Source organism: Stomoxys calcitrans, chromosome 2, assembly GCF_963082655.1.
Source record: "Stomoxys calcitrans chromosome 2, idStoCalc2.1, whole genome shotgun sequence".
In the NCBI taxonomy this organism is placed as follows: Eukaryota; Metazoa; Arthropoda; class Insecta; order Diptera; family Muscidae; genus Stomoxys; species Stomoxys calcitrans.
The window spans coordinates 21,073,493-21,095,478 of NC_081553.1; the positions used below are offsets into that span (position 1 = coordinate 21,073,493).

Here is a 21,986-nt window from a genome sequence, read left to right on the forward strand (position 1 = left end):
CAGATTCTTTTTCTGTCCATTAGCAGGTAAAATGAGAAGATGGGCTATATCGGACTATATCTTGATGTAGCCCCCATATAGACCGATCCTCCGATTTAGGGTCTTAGGCCCGTAAAAGCCACAATTATTATCCGAATTTGCTGAAATTTGGGACAGTGAGTTGTGTTAGGCCCTTCGATAGCCTTCGTTAATTTGGCCCAGATTGGTTCAGATTTGGATATAGCTGCCATATAGACCAATCCTCCGATTTAAGGTCTTAGGCCCGTAAAAGCCACATTTATTATCCGATTTTGCTGAAATTTAGGACAGTGAGTTGCGTTAAGTCCTTCGACATCCTTCGTCAATTTAGCTCAGATCGTCCAGATTTGGATATAGCTGCCATATAGACCGATCCTCCGATTTAGGGTCTTAGGCCCATAAAAGGCGTATTTATTGTCCGATGTCGCCGAAATTTGGGACAGTGAGTTAAATTAAGCCCCTTGACATACTTCTGCATTATGTCACATATCGGTCCAGATTTGGATATAGCTGTCATATCGGTTGGATATAGCTCGGTTTTAGGTTTTGGGGCCATAAAAAGCGCATTTATTGTCCGATGTCGCCGCAATTTGGGACAGTGAGCTGTGTTAGGCCCTTCGACATCCATCTGCAATTTCACTCAGATCGGTCCAGATTTGGATATCGCTGCCATATAGACCGATCTTTCGATTTAATGTTTTAGGCCCATAAAAGGCGCATTTATTGTCCGATGTTGTCGAAATTTGGGACCGAGAGTTAAGTTGAGCTCCTTCACATATCTCTGCAATTTGGTCTAGATCGATCAAGATTTGCATATAGCTGCCATATATTCCGATATCTTGATTTGAAGTCTTGGCCCCAAAAATGGGGCATTTATAATCCGATTTAACTGAAATTTGACACATTGAATTATGTTAGGCTTTTCGACATCCATGTTGTATATGGTTCAGATGGGTTTATTTTTATATATAGCTACTAAAAAGACCATATTTCGATATAACTGCTATGGAACATAAGGTATGCAATTTTCACCGGATTTTTATGAAAAGTGGTTACATATATAACCGAGGTGGTGGTTATCTAAAATTAGGCCTGGCCGAACTTGACGCCTTTTTACTTGTTTTATGATTCATTTACTCAAACTTTGATTAAATATTTCATTTCTTGTTTCGCATCATACCTCCTTTAAAATTTTTTCTTTTTGGATTAATCAAATGATTGCCTCACTTGCAACGTGATTAAATACTTCAAAGAGCTGTGGGTATGTAGGTCATCAGCCTTTTATCAAGAACAAAGGCAAACATTCTTTTGAAACTCAACAACCTCCGTGACCATACAATGGTAAATAATTACATGGAGTAGGCACTTATCTTTTATTTGTTTTTTTTCATTGCTGAGATTATTAAACGACTCCATTAATTTATTTATTGTTTGAAAAATTACAATAATTACAGGCATATGGAAGTTTGTGCGTGAGTTTGTCTGAGTTGGAGGCTTGGGGGAATATAAAAACAGGCACGACCTTAGTCCACACTGGAGGCCATTCTGTTATCCAACTCTACACTTGGCCTCAATCACGTTACGCATTGATGAAGAAAGCCATGACAACGTTGGCTGCAGCATTCACTGTTATGGTAGCACTTTAAGCAAAAAAAGGGGGCAAAAATAGACATGGAAAAACCAAACATAGGAACAATGTGGCAGAGTATGGAATAAACAACAATGTTAATTTTATATGCAATGCATACGGGGAAAAAAACCAAGTCCTTGGGGCTTACCTTCGATCCGATTTCCTTACAAGGTTCCTCACCAACACTTCCCTCCAAGGAGGACGAGGCCGCATTGTTGGCAAGGGCAACTACTGTTGTTGGCACCTCTGTTTGTTTTGGTTGTGCCTCTTCCTTCTTTTCATCTAACAACACTATTTTCACTGTGGTTCTATCGTTGTTTATGGCATTCTCATCTGCATTGAAACGCGATACAAAATTGATGACCTTATCCGCGCTATGAGCCACTCTGGGTCCATTACGATTTTGTGTGCCGAAATTTTGTGCTAAAAGCTCATCCAAAGTAATTGTGGGTTGTTGACTGGCAGTGCCCAAAAAGGGATAGGGAAAGACATTGAAGGTACGCACACATCGATATTTATAGCTAAGGCAGCTATTGGAACAACAGTCCCAATGATTAATGCACTAATCAGTAGAATTGAAACAAACATAAAATCAAAACAAGTAAAAAAATTCCCAAAAATTCACGCTACTCACATATTCATCTAGCTCTGCGCATCTTTTGGTGCCCTCCACCTTGGCGAACAATGCCAAGAGAAGCACAACACCCAGTAAAAATTGATAAGCTTGAAGATTGCGACCTAAATACGACATGCTGTCGTCTGAACACTAAAACACCGACTGATAATTCGAATAACAAGCAGCTAGCACAGAGAGATACTGAGTCGATTGTCATCGAACATCAGACATTGAATTTGGCCATAGTTGTACGACCAGTGTATGAACAGTTTGAATATCATCGTAGCAGAGAGGGAAAATTAAATGATCAAGTATGAATTGAAGGTACCCAAGACAAGTTATTACAGTGTAGCTGTTACGAAGTGTTACCAAGTTTACACTGGCACAATTGTTGACAAGAAATAACAAAATATCATGTTTATTGACAGTTCATTTTATTGTTTACACAGCAATTTTGAAATAGAGTCCGATTTGGACCAAATTCAGCACGGACATTGAGTGGTCTAATAACTACAAGTCACTGTTCAATTTTGTAGAAGAAAATGTTGGTCTTTTTGACAGCTATATCCAAACATATAGACCGATCTCAACCATATAAGACACGGATGTCAAAAAGCCTAAAATAAGTCACTCAGTCAAATGTTTGCGAAATCGGATCATAAATTGTATAAAAATGTCGAAGGGTCTAACAAAGGTTAGGTTAGGTCAGGTTAAGATGGCAATCTGCCATCAGACTCACATAGACGTTTTCGTCCATTGTGATACCACAGGAACAGCAGAAGGAAGATGCCTTCTAGTTCCTACCGTTGACCCATCCAGATCGCTTTAAAAAGCCCAATAGCTTGCGAATGTTCACATCCGCTAAATCAGACAAAGTGAAACTCCTTCTAACTGCTACTGCGGCACACACACACAGAAAGTGTTCTATAGTCTCTTCTTCTGCCATGTCTTCACAGCTTTTGCAAAAGTCGTTGCATGGTGACAACTTCAGTTTGTTACCATGTTTTCCAATTAGACAGTGACCTGTCATTACGGACACAATGACTGAGACGTCTGTTGTAGCCAATGACAGCAACGCAGAAGACCTCTTCAAGTCAAGATGAGGCCATATAGCTTTGGAATGGTCACAGCCCCGTCTTTGTGACTATCTATCATTCGTTGCCCTTCGGACCTGGTCCTGAAAACTTTGCTTTCATGTCGCTAGAGGCATTCCCACAGATTCCAGTATCCCTGGAATGTGTAAGCTAGTTCCTAGTCTCGCAAGCTCGTCTGCTTTAGAATTCCCAGGGATATCTCTGTGACCCGGCACCCAGAATAGATGAATTTTGAACTGTTCAGCCATCTCGTTGAGAAATCTACGACAGTCGATCTGTGTTCAGAAATACGCCTAACATAACTCACTGGTTCAAATAATAAAAGGATGTCGGAGGGCTTAGCACAACACACTGTCCCCAATTTCGGCGAAATCGGACAATAAATACGCCTTTTATGGGCCAAAGACTTTAAATCGAAAATCGATCTATATGGCAGCTGTATCCAAATCTAAACAGATGTGGGCCAAATTGAATAAGAAAGTCGAATGGTCTAACATAACTCACTGTTCCATATTTCGGCGAAATCGCACAATAAATGCGCCTTTTATGGGCTCAAAACTTTAAATCGAAAGATCGGTCTATATGGCAGCTATATCCAAATCTGGACCGATGTGGTTCAAATAAGAAAGGATGTCGAGGGGCTTAACACAATGCAATGTCCCAAATTTCGGCGAAATCGGACAATAAATGCGCATTTTATGGGCCCAAAACCTTAAATCGAAAATCGGTCTATATGGCAGCTATATATACTGGCACTGGTACTGGTACTGGTACTGGCACTGGTACTGGTACACGTACTGGTACTGGTACTGGTACTGGTACTGGTACTGGTACTGGTACTGGTACTGGTACTGGTACTGGTACTGGTACTGGTACTGGTACTGGTACTGGTACTGGTACTGGTACTGGTACTGGTACTGGTACTGGTACTGGTACTGGTACTGGTACTGGTACTGGTTCTGGTACTGGTACTGGTACTGGTACTGGTACTGGTACTGGTACTGGTACTGGTACTGGTACTGGTACTGGTACTGGTACTGGTACTGGTACTGGTACTGGTACTGGTACTGGTACTGGTACTGGTACTGGTACTGGTACTGGTACTGGTACTGGTACTGGTACTGGTACTGGTACTGGTACTGGTACTGGTACTGGTACTGGTACTGGTACTGGTACTGGTACTGGTACTGGTACTGGTACTGGTACTGGTACTGGTACTGGTACTGGTACTGGTACTGGTACTGGTACTGGTACTGGTACTGGTACTGGTACTGGTACTGGTACTGGTACTGGTACTGGTACTGGTACTGGTACTGGTACTGGTACTGGTACTGGTACTGGTACTGGTACTGGTACTGGTACTGGTACTGGTACTGGTACTGGTACTGGTACTGGTACTGGTACTGGTACTGGTACTGGTACTGGTACTGGTACTGGTACTGGTACTGGTACTGGTACTGGTACTGGTACTGGTACTGGTACTGGTACTGGTACTGGTAATGGTAATGGTACATAAAACAAGTAAAAGCGTACAAAGTTCATCCGAAACTATCACCATGGATTCTGCTAGAAGTTTATACAAAGTGAACTGAGTTAAAACGTACTCTTGTGTACCGAATTTCTGCCTAACCATTCAAAAGTTAAAACTTCCAGGAGCCGTAGAAGGCTAATCGGAAGATTCGTTTATATGGTCTTAGACCGATTTGGACACTACTTACATTTTATGTTGGAAGTTATATCATCTACCTGCCGTAAAAAGTTGTGAAAGTTAAGGAACGGGGGCAAACTTATCGCATATCAATGGGTGGTGTCCTATTCAAATTTGAGCTTCAATGACAAGGGGCCTCCATTTTATAGCAGAGACTGGACAAAGGCGTGTCGCAATGCGACACCTCTTTGTTGGGAAACTTTTACTTGACTGCCATACAAAATGGCACAGTACCTCAAAAATGTTGCCAGCATTAAGAGGGGATAACCACCGCTGAAATTTTATTCTGATATCCTCGCCAGGCGTTCAGCGTCATTGGCGGATATGCCAACTTCTGCATTACGGTGGCTTCGGAAAAGAGTTGTAAAGCGAATAAACAGCTGAAACCCCAGCAATGCACAGAAGTCAAGCCGCGAACACTTTACTGTCACAGATAGCGCTGGACCAAACCGCGGATCTAACAGTCATTACCAAGCAGTACTCTAAAAAAAATTGGGCAATGGTTCGAGGACTTGTCAGGAACTGCAGCAATATGGACTCCGAGTGCGAACAACCTGAGAACATCGAGCTCAGGCAATGGAGTAACAATATTTAGCCGTAACCTGTCTCCAGCCGAAAAAGCTTGACTCACAATTATTAATGTGGGAATATTTTCTACATACGGCCCGGATACGGGGGTACTATTCACGATGCAACCTTAGCATCTGATCAATATCAAACAGAATAATGAGATTAAGAGATTTAGAGATTTACACAGCAAGCGACCACCAGTATATCTCATAAATTGGGTTGCCCAAAAAGTAATTGCGGATTTTTTAAAAGAAAGTAAATGCATTTTTAATAAAACTTAGAATGAACTTTAATCAAATATACTTTTTGTACACTTTTTTTCTAAATCAAGCTAAAAGTAACAGCTGATAACTGACAGAAGAAAGAATGCAATTACAGAGTTACAAGCTGTGAAAAAATTTGTTAACGCCGACTATATGAAAAATCCGCAATTAATTTTTGGGCAATCCAATACATAACAAACTGGCAACACAACCACTAAACGATGGGCAGTGCAGAGCATTCGCAAGTGCGACATGAATAAGGTGGAAAACTCTATACTCAAATCTAAGATCGACCGCCTAGCAGGTAGTCAACAGCTCGAAGGAGATGCCAGAATCGTTGTCTGTTCGTCCGTCCCTCCGTCTGTCTGTCGAAAGCACACTAACTTTCGAAGGAGTAAAGCTAGCCGCTTGAATTTTTGCACAAATACTTTCTATTAGTGAAATTCGGTTGGTATTGTAAATGGGTCAAATTCGTCCATGTTTTGATATAGCTGTCATATAAACCGATCTTGAGTCTTAACTTCTTGAGCCTCTAGAGGGCGCAATTGATTTCTTGAGCCTCTAGAGGGCGCAATTCTCATCCGATTTGGCAGAAATTTTGTACAACGGCTTGTCTCATGACCCTCAACATACGTGTCTAATATGGTCTGAATCGATGAATAGCTTGATACAGCTCCCATATAATCCTATCTCCCGATTTTGCTTCTTGAGCCCCTAAAGTGCGTAATTTTTATCCGAATGTTACTCAATGACTTCTACAAAGTTCAGCATTCATTTATGGTCCAAATCGGACTATAACTTGATATAGCTCCATTAGGATAACAGTTTTTTTTTTTTCAATATTCTTTGTTTGACTCAAAAGAGATACTGCGCATAGAACTCGACAAATGCGGTCCATGGTGGAGAGTATATAAGATTCGGCCCGGCCGAACTTAGCACGCTTTTACTTGTTTGATGTTTATAAGGAAGACAACCAAGAACTCTCTTTTCGCTCCACCCAGTTCTGATACATTTCGTATTTAAATCTTTAGGTTAAGGTTATATAAAATGGGCCCTAAAAAATTGACCTGTGAACTCAAAGCTCTACCGACCTAGTACCATTTGCAATTCCCTATGACCTGAAATTATTCACAGTGTTATTTATTTATAAATTAAATTTTAAAAATTTTTTGTAAAACTTTTTTGCCAGTTTTTTAAAACATACGATGTAGCGCCATTAACAATGTCACAATTATGGAAATGGTAGACACCTTCACTGTGGCACTAGCTCCACTACGGTAGGTGCTCAACCATGACATTATGGGATCACCATGCTGCTTAAGCCAATCAAAGTTATCTACTATTCTGGATTTCACTACCAACTCCAAGTCAGTGCTGACATAGGAACTGCCCTTCACTTTATCGATAAGAGCCATAAACTTTGTCTCCTGTTCCTTGCTGACCACATACGAGGACATATCGCGCAGCGCAATATCTAAAGGATTGGTTCTACCCGTAGCACTACTCAACTGAGCATAGGCTTGCCACTCCTTATCCAGAAAATCAATGGCGGCATTAAGACCTTTCTGTCCTCGTGTATAGGCCGAACTAAGGATTGTGGTACGCTCTTGGCTACGCAATTTATTGTTGCCATCGGTGGAACTGCTAACAAATTTGGCCAGGTGACTTTCCTGTTGGGCACAACCCATTGAGGAGATCATCAGGTTGCGCTCTGTTTGATCGGCCGAATCCATTAGTTTGTCGAAGACATGGTCGAATATCTTATCGCTGGTTTGTCGCAGGCCATGACAAAAGATTTGCGATTTTACATTGGGTTCAATGACTCTCTTGTGATCAATGTGCTCTTGGAGTTTGGCATTGGTCTCCTTCAGACATTGCTCATTGTTGGCCACGCAAGCCAAATTGATGACCACATTGCGGGTGTATTTCACATAGTGATGTTCTCCGGGTACATCGTTAATGCCAAATTTCTCATAAGTGGGTTGGGTAACCTGGGAAATGAATTCCTGGAAATTCTTGTAATCCCCATGACCATTCAAATAGCGATTGTAGACATTGATAATGCCATTGGCGGTGGACCAAGGAGCATATTGATCCTCCTTACTCAAATAGGTTAGCATTTCCATGAGAATGGAGTGTGACAAACGCTTGGAGGAGCTGAAACGATAGGCATCATGCATTAGCTGGGCGCGATTTCTGACATCAATTTGGTAGGGCTTGCTGATGAGTCCCTCAATTATCAGCCTCCAATTGCGTTCGTCATAGTTGATGCGATAGAAACCGGTGGATTGTTTATTGAGTATCAGCCAATCATCATTCGAAATCTTCTCATTCACTTTAGTATTGCCTACGTTAGGGATGTAGTGGGAGGCCTGGGTGTCTCGGAAATCTGGTTTCGATTTGACAGCATAGTTGAAGGGTATATACCACAGATTATCCGACTGTATGGTCTCGTTATTGAAGAAAGCCTTTTGGTGAACATCAAAACTACCATCATCGTAATTGCGGGTTACCGTAAGCAGAGGGTAGCCCCCATTGTGCGACCACGTTCCCAACATTTCAGCAATGGATGCTGGAATTTTAAAGCTTTCAGAGTTGATAGCGTTTTGAAGGGCCTGGAATAATTGATTTTCTACGGCAGCTCCAAATTTACTGAAAACGGAGGGGAAAAAGTGAAAGGAAAACTTTCTTTGAACATACAAATCTCGTACTTAGCATCCAAATAATTGTGAAGACCTCGTTGGAAAATTTTATCGGTTAAAGCATGATTCCACATGTGCAGAACTGAACCAGCTTTGGAATAGGACACATGATTATAACGGCTGGAGATTTCAGCAGGAGTCTGGACATAGTGAGTCATGGGGGTGGGATTATTTCCAGCATCATTTACCAAAGCCGTTTGATAATCGTCTGTGTGGAATTGTTGCCATATACCCCATTCGGGATAAGCCTGCAAAAAAATTAAGAGAATAACGCGAAATTAAAAAATAAAAAAAAACCGAACAAAAGTAAAAAGGCGTAACGTTCGGCCGGGCCGAACTTTGGATACCCACCACCTCGGATATATATATAAAACACCTTTCACCAAAATCCGGTGAAAGTTGCATACCTTATGTCCCATAGCAGTTATATCGAAATTTGTTCCGATTTGGACCAAGCACTAATAAGTACTGTAGCTATATCTAAAAATAAACCTATCTGAACCATATACGACACGGATATCGAAAAGCCTAACATAAGCCACTGTATTAAATTTCGGCGAAATCGGAATATACATGCGCCTTTTATGGGGCCAAGACTTTAAATCGAGACAACGGTCTATATGTTAAATTCTGGACCGATCTGGGCCAAATTGACGAAGGATGTCGAAGAGCCTAACACAACTCACTGTCTCAAATTTCATCAAAGTCGGATAATAAATGTGGCTTTTATGGGCCTAAGACCCTAAATCGCAGGATCGAAGAAGAATTTAAGAAAGATGTCGAAGGTCCTAAGACAACTCACTTTCCCCAATTTCAGCAAAATCGGATAATAAACGTAGCTCTTATGCACCTAAGACCCTAAATCGGCGGATCGGTGTATATGACAGCTATATTCAAATCTGGACAGATCTGGACCAAATTGACGAAAGATGTCGAAATTCCCAATATAACCCACTGTCCCAAATTTCATCGAAATTTGATAATAAATGTAGCTTTTATGGACCTAAGACCCTAAATCGGAGGATCGGTCTATATGACAGCTATATCCAAATCTGGACCAATCAGGGCCAAATTGACGAAGGATGTCGAAGGGCCCAACACAATCCACTGTCCCAAATTTCATCAAAATCGGATAATAAATGTGGCTTTTATGGGCCTAAGACCCTAAATCGGAGGATCGGTCTATATGGCAGCTATATCCAAATCTGGACCAATCAGGGCCAAATTGACGAAGGATGTCGAAGGGCCTAAGACAACTCACTTTCCCCAATTTCAGCAAAATCGGACAATAAAAGTAGCTTTTATGGGCCTAAGACCCTAAATCGACGGATCGGTCTATATGGCAGCTATAACCAAATCGTAACCGATCTGGGCCAAATTAACGAAGAATATCAAAGGGCCTAACACAACTCACTGTCCCAAATTTCAGCAAAATCAGATAATAAATGTGGCTTTTATGGGCCTAAGACTCTAAATCGGAGGATCGGTCTAAATGGCAGCTTAATCCAAATCTGGACCAATCAGGGCCAAATTGACGAAGGATATCGAAGGGTCCAACATAACCCACTGTCCCAAATTGCAGCAAAATCTGATAATAAATGTGGCTTTTATGGACCGAAGACCCTAAATCGGAGGATCGGTCTATATGGCAGCTATATCCAAATCTGGACCGATCAGGGCCAAATTAACGAAGGATATCGAAGGGCCTAACATAACCCACTGTCCCAAATTTAATCAAAATCGGATAATAAATGTGGCTTTTATGAGCCTAAGACCCTAAATCGGAGGATCGGTCTATATGGCAGCTATATCCAAATCTGGACCGGTCTGAGCCAAATGGACAAAGGGCCTTATACAACTCACTGTCCCAAATTTCAGCAAAATCGGATAATAAATGTGGCTTTTATGGGCCTAAGACCCTAAATTGGAGGATCGGTCTATATGGCAGCTATATCCAAATCTGGACCGATCTGAGCCAAATGGACAAAGGGCGGAATATAACTCACTGTCCCAAATTTCATCAAAATCGGATAATAAATGTGGCTTTTATGGGCTTAAGACCCTATGGGGCTATATCAAGATATAGTCCGACATAGCCTATCTTTGAACTTAACCTGCTTATGGACAAAAAAGAATCTGTGCAAAGTTTCAACTCTATTTTTGAATACTGTAGCGTGATTTCAACAGACAGACGGACGGACATGTCTAGATCGTCTTAGATTTTTCGCTGATCAAGAATATAAATACTTTGAAATATCAATTTCAGACCCTACGGTGGTGGGTATAAAAATAAAAAAGAAAAAGGGCCCCACATCATCCGTTGCTTTGAAGGAGAACAGCTCAGCGAAACCCTCCTTCAACCAAAGATAAGTCCACCATTCAACGGTGACATAGTCACCAAACCATTGATGGCATATTTCATGGCCAATAATGTTGGCAATATTTGTCTGTGTATAAATCGTCGAGTTCTCCTTGTTGTAGAGCATATAATTCTCTGCATATGTGGCCATTCCCCAATTTTCCATAGCACCTCCTTTGTTGGGAATTGCCGCTTGATCCAATTTGGGCAGCATAAAATCAATACCATAGTAGTCGGCCAAACGTTGCGTAATCAACATTCCCGATAATAGACCCCATTCCTGTTCATCTTCAGAACCGGGACGAGAATAGACTCTTTGCTTGAGACCATAAAATGTGCCCTCGCTATATTTAAAATCTGACACAATGAAGGCAATCAAATAGGTGGGCATGTTTGTGGTAGACTGGAAGACTGTTTTGCCGTTACTGCAAAGAAGAAATTACATTCATTAGATGATAGATGGTATGTTCTGATTTGGAAGTTCTTACCTAGATTCTGCCTCATTCTTGGGCATATTCGAAAGTGCTGTGTATGTGGGATTGTGGTTGATGGTAACGCTGAATGTGGCCCGTTTGGCTGGTTCATCATAGCATGGAAAGGCATGACGAGCATTGGTACTTTCAAATTGGGTGGCAGCCAAAGATCTAAATAGAGCGAGGAGGAGAGAGAGAGAGAAAAATCTTTTAACTTTGTATGTCTTATCCAAATTTAAGTCTAAACCAACACGGGCAAGTTGTCGAAGGATCCAAATGGGATCAGACTAAAGTTTTATATGTGAGCTACTGGAAGCCCTGGACCGTATGGGGATTCACCCCTTAATCTGCCAGTATATTAATGCGAACCTGGGAGATAGTGTGCTTAGAAGGCGGGTAACCAGAGGAACGCCTCATGGGGGGGTATTCTCGCCGATTCTATGGAACCTCGTGATTAATGAAATTCTGATGGATCTCGGTGGGGACGGCAAGAGGGTTATCGCTTATGCGGACAACCTCGTGCTGCTGGTCCGAGGCAGGTTTCTGTCGACGATCAGCGAGATCATGGACGGGTCACTGAGGAGGTCGTCGCGATGGGCTACCGGAAAAGGGTTGAGCACCAACCCAGGGAAGGCGGAGCTGGTGCTGTTCATGGGTAGATATAAAATACCGCAGTTCAGACTCCCGTCCTTGGACGGGGTCACCCTGCGGTTGTCGAAAGAGGCGAAGTAACTTGGTATAGCCCTCGATTCGAAACTGTCCTGGAAGAGGAACACCGAGGAAAGAGGCCGTAAGGCACTGTGCGCTTTCTACTCCTGCAGGAAGATGTTCGGTAGGAAGTGGGGGTAACTCCCAAGACGGTTTATTGGATGTATACGGCCGTCGTGGCGCAGAGGTTAGCATGTCCGCCTATGTAGCTGAACACCTGGGTTCGAATCCTGGAGGGTATATCAGAACATTTTTCTGCGGTGGTTATCATCTCCTAATGCTGGCCACATTTGTGGGGTACTTTGCCATGTAAAGACTTCTCCCCTAAGAGGTGTCGCTCTGTGGCACGCAATTTCGAGCTCGGCTATATAAAGAAGGTCCCTTATCATTGAGCTTACAATTGAATCGGACAGCACTCGCTGATATGTGAGAAGTTTGATGTTATCCTGGCGGGTACATCAGAAAAAATTTTCAGCGGTGGTTATCCCCTCCTAATGCTGACCACATTTGTGAGGTACTTTGCCATGTAAAAACTTCTCCCCAAAGAGGTGTCGCTCTATAAACAAGGTCCCGTATCAGTGAGCTTAAATTTGAATCGGACAGCACTCACTGATATGTGAGAAGTTAGCCCCAGTTCATGGGCAAATTTGCATTTGCATACGGCCATCGTGAGACCAGTACTGACCTATGGCGCAATGGTATGGTGGAGAGCCGTAGGGAAGAGGACGCGTGCTAAGGAGTTCGAGAAGGTCCAGAGACAGGCCTGCGTCGGGATCACAGGGGCACTAAGATCCGAACCGCAGGCAGGCCTGGAGGCGATGATGGATATGCAGGCCATTGGCTAGCCTATATTTGGAACTGCCCCGCCAGGGTCGCACTTAGGCTGAGGGAGCTTGGCATGCTGAAGGAAGATGGTTGCGGCCACAGTTCGACTCTGAGTGTTATTGATGCGGAGGATAGACAGAGGCGGATTTACGACTACCGGGCACCAGTGCCGACTGGAGTGAGGGTATTCGCGATTTGATTTCCTGAGAGGGACGAATGGAGGGCGAAAGGTGTACTTGAGGAGAATGAGTCCTCGATCTACCCAGATGGCTCCAATATGGATTCAGGGACTGGATTGGGAGTCTACTCTGATGCACTTAATATCAGTATGTCTCTGAGACTGCTGGACGAGTGTGCGGTCTTTCAGGCAGCGGTCTGTGCCATTGCAGTGGCCGCAAGAAAAATTCTGGTAAGGGACTTTCCGCCCCTCGAAATTCAGAATTTATGCGGCGCTCAAAGCCTTAGGGTCTAGGATGGTGAGGCCGAGATGCGTGGCGGTTTGTTTGGAGTCCCTGGATTGGCTCAGGGCCCACCATATAACGCTGACATGGGTTCCTGGGCATGAGGGGATTTCAGGAAATGAGATGGCGGACGAGTGCACCAGGAGGGACCAGTCATCGATCTTGCCTACATGCAATTTGTCGAGCTACTGAACACAATAGAGAGGAAGGCCAGGACGGCGTCGGTGGCGAGGTGCATCTCGGTAGTTGGTTGCCGGACTGCAAAGGCGCTATGGCCAATCATCGACCAGAGGAGGACGAGGGAATTGCTGGCTTTCGATAAGAGGTCGATGAGTACCTTGACAGGGGTCATAAACGGACACTGTGCCATAGGCCGCATGGCGGAGTACATGGGGATACCGCACAAAGACTTCTATAGAAGTTGCCTCGATGAGGATGAGGAGGAGACTATGGATCAATTACTGTCTTCTTGTCCGGGTCAGCAGAGACGTAAGCACTGCTTTCTGGGGAGCCGTTTCTTCTGTGATCTGGGTGAAGTTGCGAATGTACCTCTTGTATGTCTCCTGAGGTTTGTTGAAGGAACAGGATGGTTCCACCGGGGGTGCCATAAGCTCCGGCGTAGGTACATCCATGCTTGCATGGGGAAGGGCATAAGACATTAAGGGTGATTTTTTAAGAGATATAGGAAAGATTTTCAAAAAAAAATATTAAAATTCTGAAAACTGCATGAAATTTTTAATTTAATCGATAGTACGGCCCATATAATTTAATGTTTAAAGATTATTGACGGCGCCTCCAATGGTTCATCTGCTTAGTCCAATTTTGGCATACTCTTTCCGACATTTCGGTACGTATCTCACGAATAAAAGCTTCAATGTTGTCTTCCAGAGCATTAAATGCTGCAGGCTTGTCTATATAGACATGAGCTTTAATATAGGCCCATTAAAAAATTGTCTAAAGGCGTTAAATCGAACGGTCTAAGTGGCCAATTGACCGGTCTCGAGCGTGAAACTCGCATCTCAATAAGTCTATTGGTACGCGTGCTGTGTGGCATGTGGCACCATCCTGTTGAAACCACATTTCATACAAGTTAAGCTGCACAAAAAAATGGTCTAAAGGCGTTAAATCAGACGGTTTAAGTGGCCAATTGACCGGTCTCGAACTTGAAACTAACATCTCAATAAGTCTATTGTTACGCGTGCTGTATGGCACGAGGCACCATCCTATTGAACCCACATGTCATAAAAGTTAAGCTCTTGCATTTTGGAAAAAAAAAAAATTGGATTTCAACTCACGATTGCGTTAACCATTCTCAGTTACGTTACGATTCGCATCATTTTCAAAGAAGTACAGTCCAATGATGCCACCAGCCTATAAACCGCTCCAAACTGTGACTTTTCCTAGATGCGTTGGCAACTCTTGCAATGTTTTGAGCTAATCTTCAATCAAAAATCAAAAATTCTGTTTATTTACATACCCATTGAGGCAAAAAAGTAAAAGCATGCTACCCTCGGGACGAATCTTGGGCACCCACCATCATGGATTCTGCTAAAATATGGGAGCTATATCTGGTTATAGACCGATTTGGACCGTACGTAGCAGAGTTTTTAGGAGTCACAACATTACACTATGTGCAAAATTGCAGCCAAATCGGATGATAATTAAGGGGCTGAAGAATTCAAACAGGGAGATCGGTTTATATGGGAGCTATATCAGGTTATACACAGATTAAGACCGTACTCGGTACAGTTGTTTGAAGTCATCACAGAATATTATCTGCAAAATTTCAGCCAAATCGGATGAAAATTTAAGCTTCCCGGGGCTCAAGAAGTCAAATCGAGAGATCGGTTTATATGAGAGCTATATCATGTTCTTGACCGATTTGGACCGTTCTCGGCACAGTTGTTGAAAGTCATAACAGAACACTATTTGCTAAATTTCAGCCAAATCGGATGAGACTTTAGGTTTCCAGGGGCTCAAGAAATCATATCGGGAGATAGGTTTATATGCTATATCCAAATCTGAAGCGATATGGCCCATTTGTAATACCCAACGACCTACGTGAAGTATCTGTGCAAAAATTCAAGCGGCTACCTTAACGCGTTCGACCGCTATCGTGATTTCGACAGACGGACGGACGGACATGTCAAGTTCGACTCAGAACGTCGAAACGATCAAGATTTGTTGGGTCCTAGATCAAAATTTCGAGGCCTTACAAACGGAATGACTAGATTAGTATTCCGCCATCCTATGGTGGAGGGTATAAAAACCAGTGGCAGATAAGTGAATCACCTGAAGATAAACGACAACTAAATAAGGCGACATCCGGACTCCAATAACTTAAAAAAATCAAGTAAAAGCGTGCTAAGTTCGGCCGGGCCGAATCTTTTCTCGGCATCTCTTCTTAGGCAAAAAAAAAAATCCATAGCCCCATATGGGCTATGGACCGATTCAGACAATAATAAACATGTATGTTGATGGTCATGAAAGAATCCGTCGTACAAAATTTCAGGCAAATCGGATAATAATTGCGACATATAGAGGCTCAAGAAGTCAAGATCCCAGATCGGTTTATATGGCAGCTATATCAGGTTATGAACCGATTTGAACGATATTTGGCACAGTTTTTGGATATCATAACAAAATACTACGTGCCAAAATTCATTCAAATCGGATGAGAATTGCGCCCTCTAGAGGCTCAAGAAGTCAAGACCCAAGATCGGTTTATATGACAGCTATATCAGGTTATGGACCGATATAAACCATACTTGGCACAGTTGTTGGATATCATAACAAAACACGTCGTGCAAAATTTCGTTCCAATCGGATAAGAATTGCGCACTCTAGAGGCTCAAGAAATCAAGACCCAAGATCGGTTTATATGGCAGCTATATCAGGTTATGAACCGATTTAATCCATACTTGGCACAATTGTTGGATATCATAACAAAACACGTCGTGCAAAATTTCATTCCAATCGGATGAGAATTGCGCCCTCTAGAGGCTCAAGAAGTCAAGACCCAAGATCGGTTTATATGGCAGCTATATCAAAACATGGACCGATATGGCCCATTTACAATACCAACCGACCTACACAAATAAGAAGTATTTGTGCAAAATTTCAAGTGGCTAGCTTTACTCCTTCGGAAGTTAGTGTGCTTTCAACAGACAGACGGACGGACGGACAGACGGACGGACGGACAGACGGACAGACGGACGGACGGACGGACGGACAGACAGACGGACGGACGGACGGACGGACGGACAGACGGACGGACGGACGGATAGACGAACGGACATGGCTAGATCGACATAAAATGTCGCGACGATCAAGAATATATATACTTTATGGGGTCTCAGACGAATATTTCGAGTAGTTACAAATAGAATGACGAAATTAGTATACCCCCCATCCTATGGTGGAGGGTATAAAAAACTTAAAGGAAAGCCAACTTGAAAGAGAGTTTCAAAATCTAGGCCCAACCACATCTGCAGCTTATTTGCTGTGGAAAATCACCAAGAAAAGTAAAACAGCCACCAAATATTCGGTTGCTGTCTATTCGGAAGATAGACAATTCCCGGACGAAATCCAACTATGAAAAAGCAGCTACATTTGCAAGCCACCTATTCGATGTTTTCTCTCCAAATATTAATACTGATGAAACCAGTATCTCCAAATAAACTGATGAGACCAAATATACACTTTTTTAAATCAAACTCACCAGCTGGACTGGCCAATCAAGAAGTTTACTTAATCCGAAGTCGCTATGGCGATAAGAGCTCTGAAATTAGGAAAAGTCCCAGGCTACGATCTTATTACACCGAAAATACTCAAAGAACTCCCAAAGGAAGGCACCACCACTCCCAAAGAAAGGCACCACAACGGAAAGTAACACAGATACCGACTTCGATACGTTCAAAGGTATTTCAAGCCATATCTGAGTTTGGTATCCCTGCAAAATTGATAGGACTCTGCAGGATGACACTTGCTGATACTCGTTCCTCAGTAAGAATTGGAAAGAATCTCTCCGAACCATTTAATACCAAACTTTATCTACCTCGGCACCGCCATAACCGAAACGAATGACACCAGTTTTGAGATTAAGCGAAGAAAAATACTAACAAACAGATGCTACTTTGGACTAAGTAAGGGTTTTAGAAACAAGGCCACCTCTCGACAGACGAAGCTTACACTATACAAGACACTGATACTACCCGTGCTGTTATATGGTTCTGAAGTATGGGTGCTTGTGAAAGCAGATGAGGCAGTACTTGGAGTGTTTGAGAGAAAGATTCTTCGTAAAATATATGGACCAGTTTGCGTTAGTGGAGAATATAGGCGACGTATGAACCCCGAGCTGTATGAGCTGCATGACGACGATAGCATAGTTACACGCATCAAAATACAATGGCTGCGTTGGCTAGGTCATGTTGTCAGAATGGATGAAGAAGCTCCAGCAAAGAAGTCTTTTGAAGGCAAACACGGTGTAGATGCCTAGGTGATGCCTAGAAACTCCAACTCCTTCATGATTGCGGTCGGTTTTACATAATTGAAAGCATCTTCAATGTCAAGAAATGCTACCATTGTATTGGGTTGCCCAAAAAGTAATTGCGGATTTTTTAAAAGAAAGTAAATGCATTTTTAATAAGACTTAGAATGAACTTTAATCAAATATACTTTTTTTACACTTTTTTTCTAAAGCAAGCTAAAAGTAACAGCTGATAACTGACAGAAGAAAGAATGAAATTACAGAGTCACAAACTGTGAAAAAATTTGTCAGCAATTACTTTTTGGGCAACCGACAGCGAAAGAACCCTCTATGTAGCCGACTAGGTCGTGAAGGGCTGTTTCAGTGGATTTGGGAACCAGGGATCTTTGCCCTAAGATATGTTTCTATCAACCTCTCAAGAGTCTTCTGCATAAAGGATGGCAGATTTATAGTAATACGACCTTAAAAGTTCTAAAAAAGCTCCAATCAAAAACATTGCGTAAAATAGCCCGAGTACCCCAATATTTAACACGAGACTACACGAAGAACTACACAACTTCAAAATTAAATACAAACAAAGAATTCAAATAAAAAATTTATCCACTTCGATAATTTTCATATTTTTAATAAAAAAAAACATTCATACCTTTGTCTACCCTGAGCATCGAGATATGTGGTCAAATAAAAGCCACCATTATCACTGCGCAGCAATCCAGAATAGACCACCGTTAACTTCCATTTTGTATCCTTGGCAAATGGCACTGTTCGACTCAAAGTTAGAAATTCGCGTTGCGGTTCGTAGTTGAAGGTTAATGCCTCCGATTGCCCAGTGGAACTTTGGATCGTAGCCGATTCAAAAGTCAATTGGCGAGCATGCAAAACGATGGAGTTTGTTTCCACTAAAACTGTCAAATCAATGGTAACAGTGCCCGAAAAATCACGTACGCCCTCATCCACTCTGGTGTTCAGGACAATGTCATAATGTTGAGGCACCGTGTCATTGGGTAAACGATAGTTGATATCAGCTCGCGGTAGAGTTTCCTCAATTTCTCGAAAATTAGGAGGCATAACACGAGTGTACGATTCCACATATCCTGTGGCCAGGACAAGGGCAACAATGGCCACTATAGCAAAACCGTGAGAACTAAGCATGTTGCAACGCCGAATTTTAACATGCTATTAAATGTTTCAAACTTACTAATTGGCCATTTAAGACCTTATCGAGTAAATCGATAACAATCAGCGATAATGCCATTATTATTACCGTCCATAGATTGCATAGTTCTTGAGTTAATTGTGGTTAGTTGTTTTTATACCCTTCACCATAGGGTGGGGGGTATACTAATTTTGTCATTCTGTTTGTAACAACTCGAAATATGATATCACTTCCAACAACTGTACTAAGTATGGTCTAAATCGGTTCATTACCTGATATAGCTGCCATATACTTCTTGAGTCACTAGAGGGCGCAATTCTTATTCGATTTGATTGAAATTTTGGATGAAGTGATTTGTAATGACATCCAACAAGTGTTCTTTGTATGATTAAAATCGTTTCATAACCTGATATAGTTCCCATATAAACCGATTTTGGATGTTGACTTCTTCAGCCACTAGAGGGCGCCATTCTTATCCGATTTGGCTGAAATTGTGCATGAAGTTTTTTGTTATGACTTCCAAAAACAGTGCCAAGTATGGTTTAAATCGGTCTATAACCTGATATAGCTGCCATATAAACCGATTTTGGATCTTGACTTCTTCAGCCACTAGAGGGCGCAATTCTCATCCGATTAAGCTGAAATTTAGCACGAAATGTTTTTTTATGACTTCCAACAACTGCGCCAAGTAGAGTTCAAATCGGTCCATAACCTGATATCGTTGCCATATAAACCGATTTTGGATCTTGACTTCTTCAGCCACTAGAGGGCGCAATTCTCATCCGATTAAGCTGAAATTTAGCACGAAATGTTTTGTTATGACTTCCAACAACTGTGCCTAGTATGGTTTAAATCGGTCTACGACCTGATATAGCTGCCATAAAAACCGATTTTGGATCTTGACTTCTTTAGCCACTAGAGGGCGCAATTCTTATCCGATTTGGCTGAAATTGTGCATGAAGTTGTTTGTTATCACTTCCAACAACTGTGTTAAGTATGGTCTAATTCGGTCTATAACCTGATAGAGCTGTCATATAAACCGACCTGGGCTCTTGATTTCTTGAGCCACTAGAGGGCGCAGTTCTCACCCGATTTGGCTGAAATTGTGCATGAATTTGTTTGTTATCACTTCCAACAACTTTTCCAAGTACAGTTAAAATCGGTCTATAACCTGATATAGCTACCATATAAACCGATCTTGAATATAGACTTCTTGAACCAATAGAGGGCGCCCTTCTTATCCGATTTCGCTGAAATTGTGCATGAAGTTAATTGTTATTACTTCCAATAACTGCGCCAAGTAGAGTTCAAATCGGTCCATAACCTGATATAGCTCCCATATAAACCGATTTTGGATCTTGACTTCTTGAACTAATAGAGGGCGCCCTTCTCATCCGACTAGCCACTAGAGGGCGCATCCGCATCCGATTTGGCTGAAATTTTACCCAAAGTTGTTTGTTATTACTTCCAACAACTATGCCAAATTGATTTAAAATCGGTCTATAACCTAATATACCCGCCATATAAATCGGTCTGGGATCTTGACTTTCTAAGCTTCTAGAGGCCGCAATTCTTATCAGATTTTACTGAAATTTTGTGCAACGGCTTCTCCCATGACCTTCAACATGCATGTTTAATATGGCCTTAAACAATCTATAGCCTGATACAGCTCCCACATAAACCGATCTATGCTCTTGAGCCCTTACAAGGCGCATGGTCTGAAATATTACCCAATGACTACTATAGTTGTCCAAAAAGTAATTGCGGATTTTTTAAAAGAAAGTAATTGCATTTTTAATAAAACTTAGAATGAACTTTAATCAAATATATTTTTTTACACTTTTTTTCTAAAGCAAGACAGAAGAAAGAATGCAATTACAGAGTCACAAGCTGTGAAAAAATTTGTCAACGCCGATTATATGAAAAATCCGCAATTACTTTTTGGGCAACCCAATACTATGGTCTTCAACATTCAATTCACTTATGCTCCAAATCGGACTATAACTTGATGATATAACTCCAATAGCATAACAATTCTTATCCATTATTCCTTGTTTGCCTGAAAATAGATACCGCGCAAAGAACTCGACAAATGCGATCCATGGTGGAGGGTATATAAGATTCGGCCCGGCCAAACTTAGCACACTCTTAGCTGTTTGTTTTTATTTCAACCAGTAATTAGCTTAAATTTAGTTTATGGTATAATAAATTTTGATTAACACTTTTAATCAAACCATTAGAGTCGTTAATGTTGTCATGTGTAAAACATAAATGATATTGATAAGCATTTCTCATAGTTGTTGGATCTACAAACGATATTTGTCTACCATAACTGTTGCTCTTGAAGATTATTTATTACAGTAAGCAATGCGACCCATGATAACCAGTTGCAAATGAGACAAATGAAGATGGGCTAAAATCAGGTAAAGCTCAACTTTTGCTACCCTACATCACGTTGGGTATGAGGGCTAACTCGTCGAAATTAAAACTTGGTTAAATTGGAAAAGTAGAATTTTGATAAAAACCCCCATGTATTGTAGGACTCACAGAGGAAGTCGCTGTGCCCAATTTTAAGAAGATTGTATGATAAATGCGTTTGTAAAAGCCCGTAGTGTGAAAAACGAGAAATACATTTACAGTGGCAAAGAAAAGTTTACATACACTACTCAAAAACACATTTAAACAAGTAGAAGCGTGCTAAGTTCGGCCGGGTCGAATCTTGGGAACCCACCACCAAGGATTCTGCTAAAAATGTATACAAAATAAATTTAATTGAAGAGCATATTTTTTTTCTACATACCAAACTTCTGTCAAGCCAGCAAAAAATTTAAGCTTCTACGAACCAAACAATGATGATCAAGAGACCGGTTTACATGGGAGCTATATTAGGTTATAGATCGATTTGAACCGTACT

The 21,986-nt window shown here is 41.7% G+C and overlaps 4 protein-coding genes across 4 annotated transcripts; all 4 read right to left on the minus strand.

Moving 5' to 3' along the window:
• Positions 1-1,389: 1,389 nt before the first annotated feature.
• On the minus strand, positions 1,390-2,455 carry LOC106091997 (uncharacterized). Its single transcript, XM_013258727.2, has 3 exons — positions 2,283-2,455; positions 1,797-2,210; positions 1,390-1,658 (listed from the first exon to the last, which is right to left on the minus strand). The coding sequence occupies exons 1-3, from the start codon at positions 2,397-2,399 to the stop codon at positions 1,593-1,595; spliced, it is 597 nt and encodes a 198-aa protein (XP_013114181.1). The 5' UTR covers positions 2,400-2,455; the 3' UTR covers positions 1,390-1,592.
• A 1,632-nt stretch (positions 2,456-4,087) lies between these two features.
• Positions 4,088-4,900, minus strand: LOC131994632 (tetra-peptide repeat homeobox protein 1-like). The gene has a single exon (XM_059361386.1). The coding sequence runs from the start codon at positions 4,898-4,900 to the stop codon at positions 4,088-4,090; it is 813 nt and encodes a 270-aa protein (XP_059217369.1).
• A 2,191-nt stretch (positions 4,901-7,091) lies between these two features.
• LOC106091994 (aminopeptidase N) lies at positions 7,092-12,086 on the minus strand. Its single transcript, XM_059361387.1, has 5 exons — positions 12,058-12,086; positions 11,449-11,604; positions 10,914-11,385; positions 8,611-8,849; positions 7,092-8,551 (listed from the first exon to the last, which is right to left on the minus strand). Exons 1-5 carry the CDS (start codon positions 12,084-12,086, stop codon positions 7,093-7,095), a joined length of 2,355 nt encoding a protein of 784 aa, XP_059217370.1. The 3' UTR covers position 7,092.
• A 6,355-nt stretch (positions 12,087-18,441) lies between these two features.
• On the minus strand, positions 18,442-19,091 carry LOC131994634 (aminopeptidase N-like). Its single transcript, XM_059361388.1, has 2 exons — positions 18,563-19,091; positions 18,442-18,472 (listed from the first exon to the last, which is right to left on the minus strand). The coding sequence occupies exons 1-2, from the start codon at positions 19,066-19,068 to the stop codon at positions 18,442-18,444; spliced, it is 537 nt and encodes a 178-aa protein (XP_059217371.1). The 5' UTR covers positions 19,069-19,091.
• Positions 19,092-21,986: the final 2,895 nt, after the last annotated feature.

What these genes read in the sequence shown, in the direction of transcription:
- LOC106091997 (XM_013258727.2), bottom strand. Translation starts at nt 2,399, where the DNA reads ATGTCGTATTTAGGTCGCAATCTTCAAGCTTATCAATTTTTACTGGGT. An exon ending in GCGCAGAGCTAGATGAATAT is followed by an intron (nt 2,211 to 2,282) that starts GTGAGTAGCGTG and finishes TCTACTGATTAG; the next exon opens with TGCATTAATCATTGGGACTG. An exon ending in GTAAGGAAATCGGATCGAAG is followed by an intron (nt 1,659 to 1,796) that starts GTAAGCCCCAAG and finishes TTTTGCTTAAAG; the next exon opens with TGCTACCATAACAGTGAATG.
- LOC131994632 (XM_059361386.1), bottom strand. Translation starts at nt 4,900, where the DNA reads ATGAACTTTGTACGCTTTTACTTGTTTTATGTACCATTACCATTACCA.
- LOC106091994 (XM_059361387.1), bottom strand. Translation starts at nt 12,086, where the DNA reads ATGAACAGCACCAGCTCCGCCTTCCCTGG. An exon ending in ACCAGCTCCGCCTTCCCTGG is followed by an intron (nt 11,605 to 12,057) that starts GTTGGTGCTCAA and finishes CGCTCTATTTAG; the next exon opens with ATCTTTGGCTGCCACCCAAT. An exon ending in CACAATTATTTGGATGCTAA is followed by an intron (nt 8,552 to 8,610) that starts GTACGAGATTTG and finishes CTCCGTTTTCAG; the next exon opens with TAAATTTGGAGCTGCCGTAG.
- LOC131994634 (XM_059361388.1), bottom strand. Translation starts at nt 19,068, where the DNA reads ATGCTTAGTTCTCACGGTTTTGCTATAGTGGCCATTGTTGCCCTTGTC. An exon ending in GATGCTCAGGGTAGACAAAG is followed by an intron (nt 18,473 to 18,562) that starts GTATGAATGTTT and finishes TTAATTTTGAAG; the next exon opens with TTGTGTAGTTCTTCGTGTAG.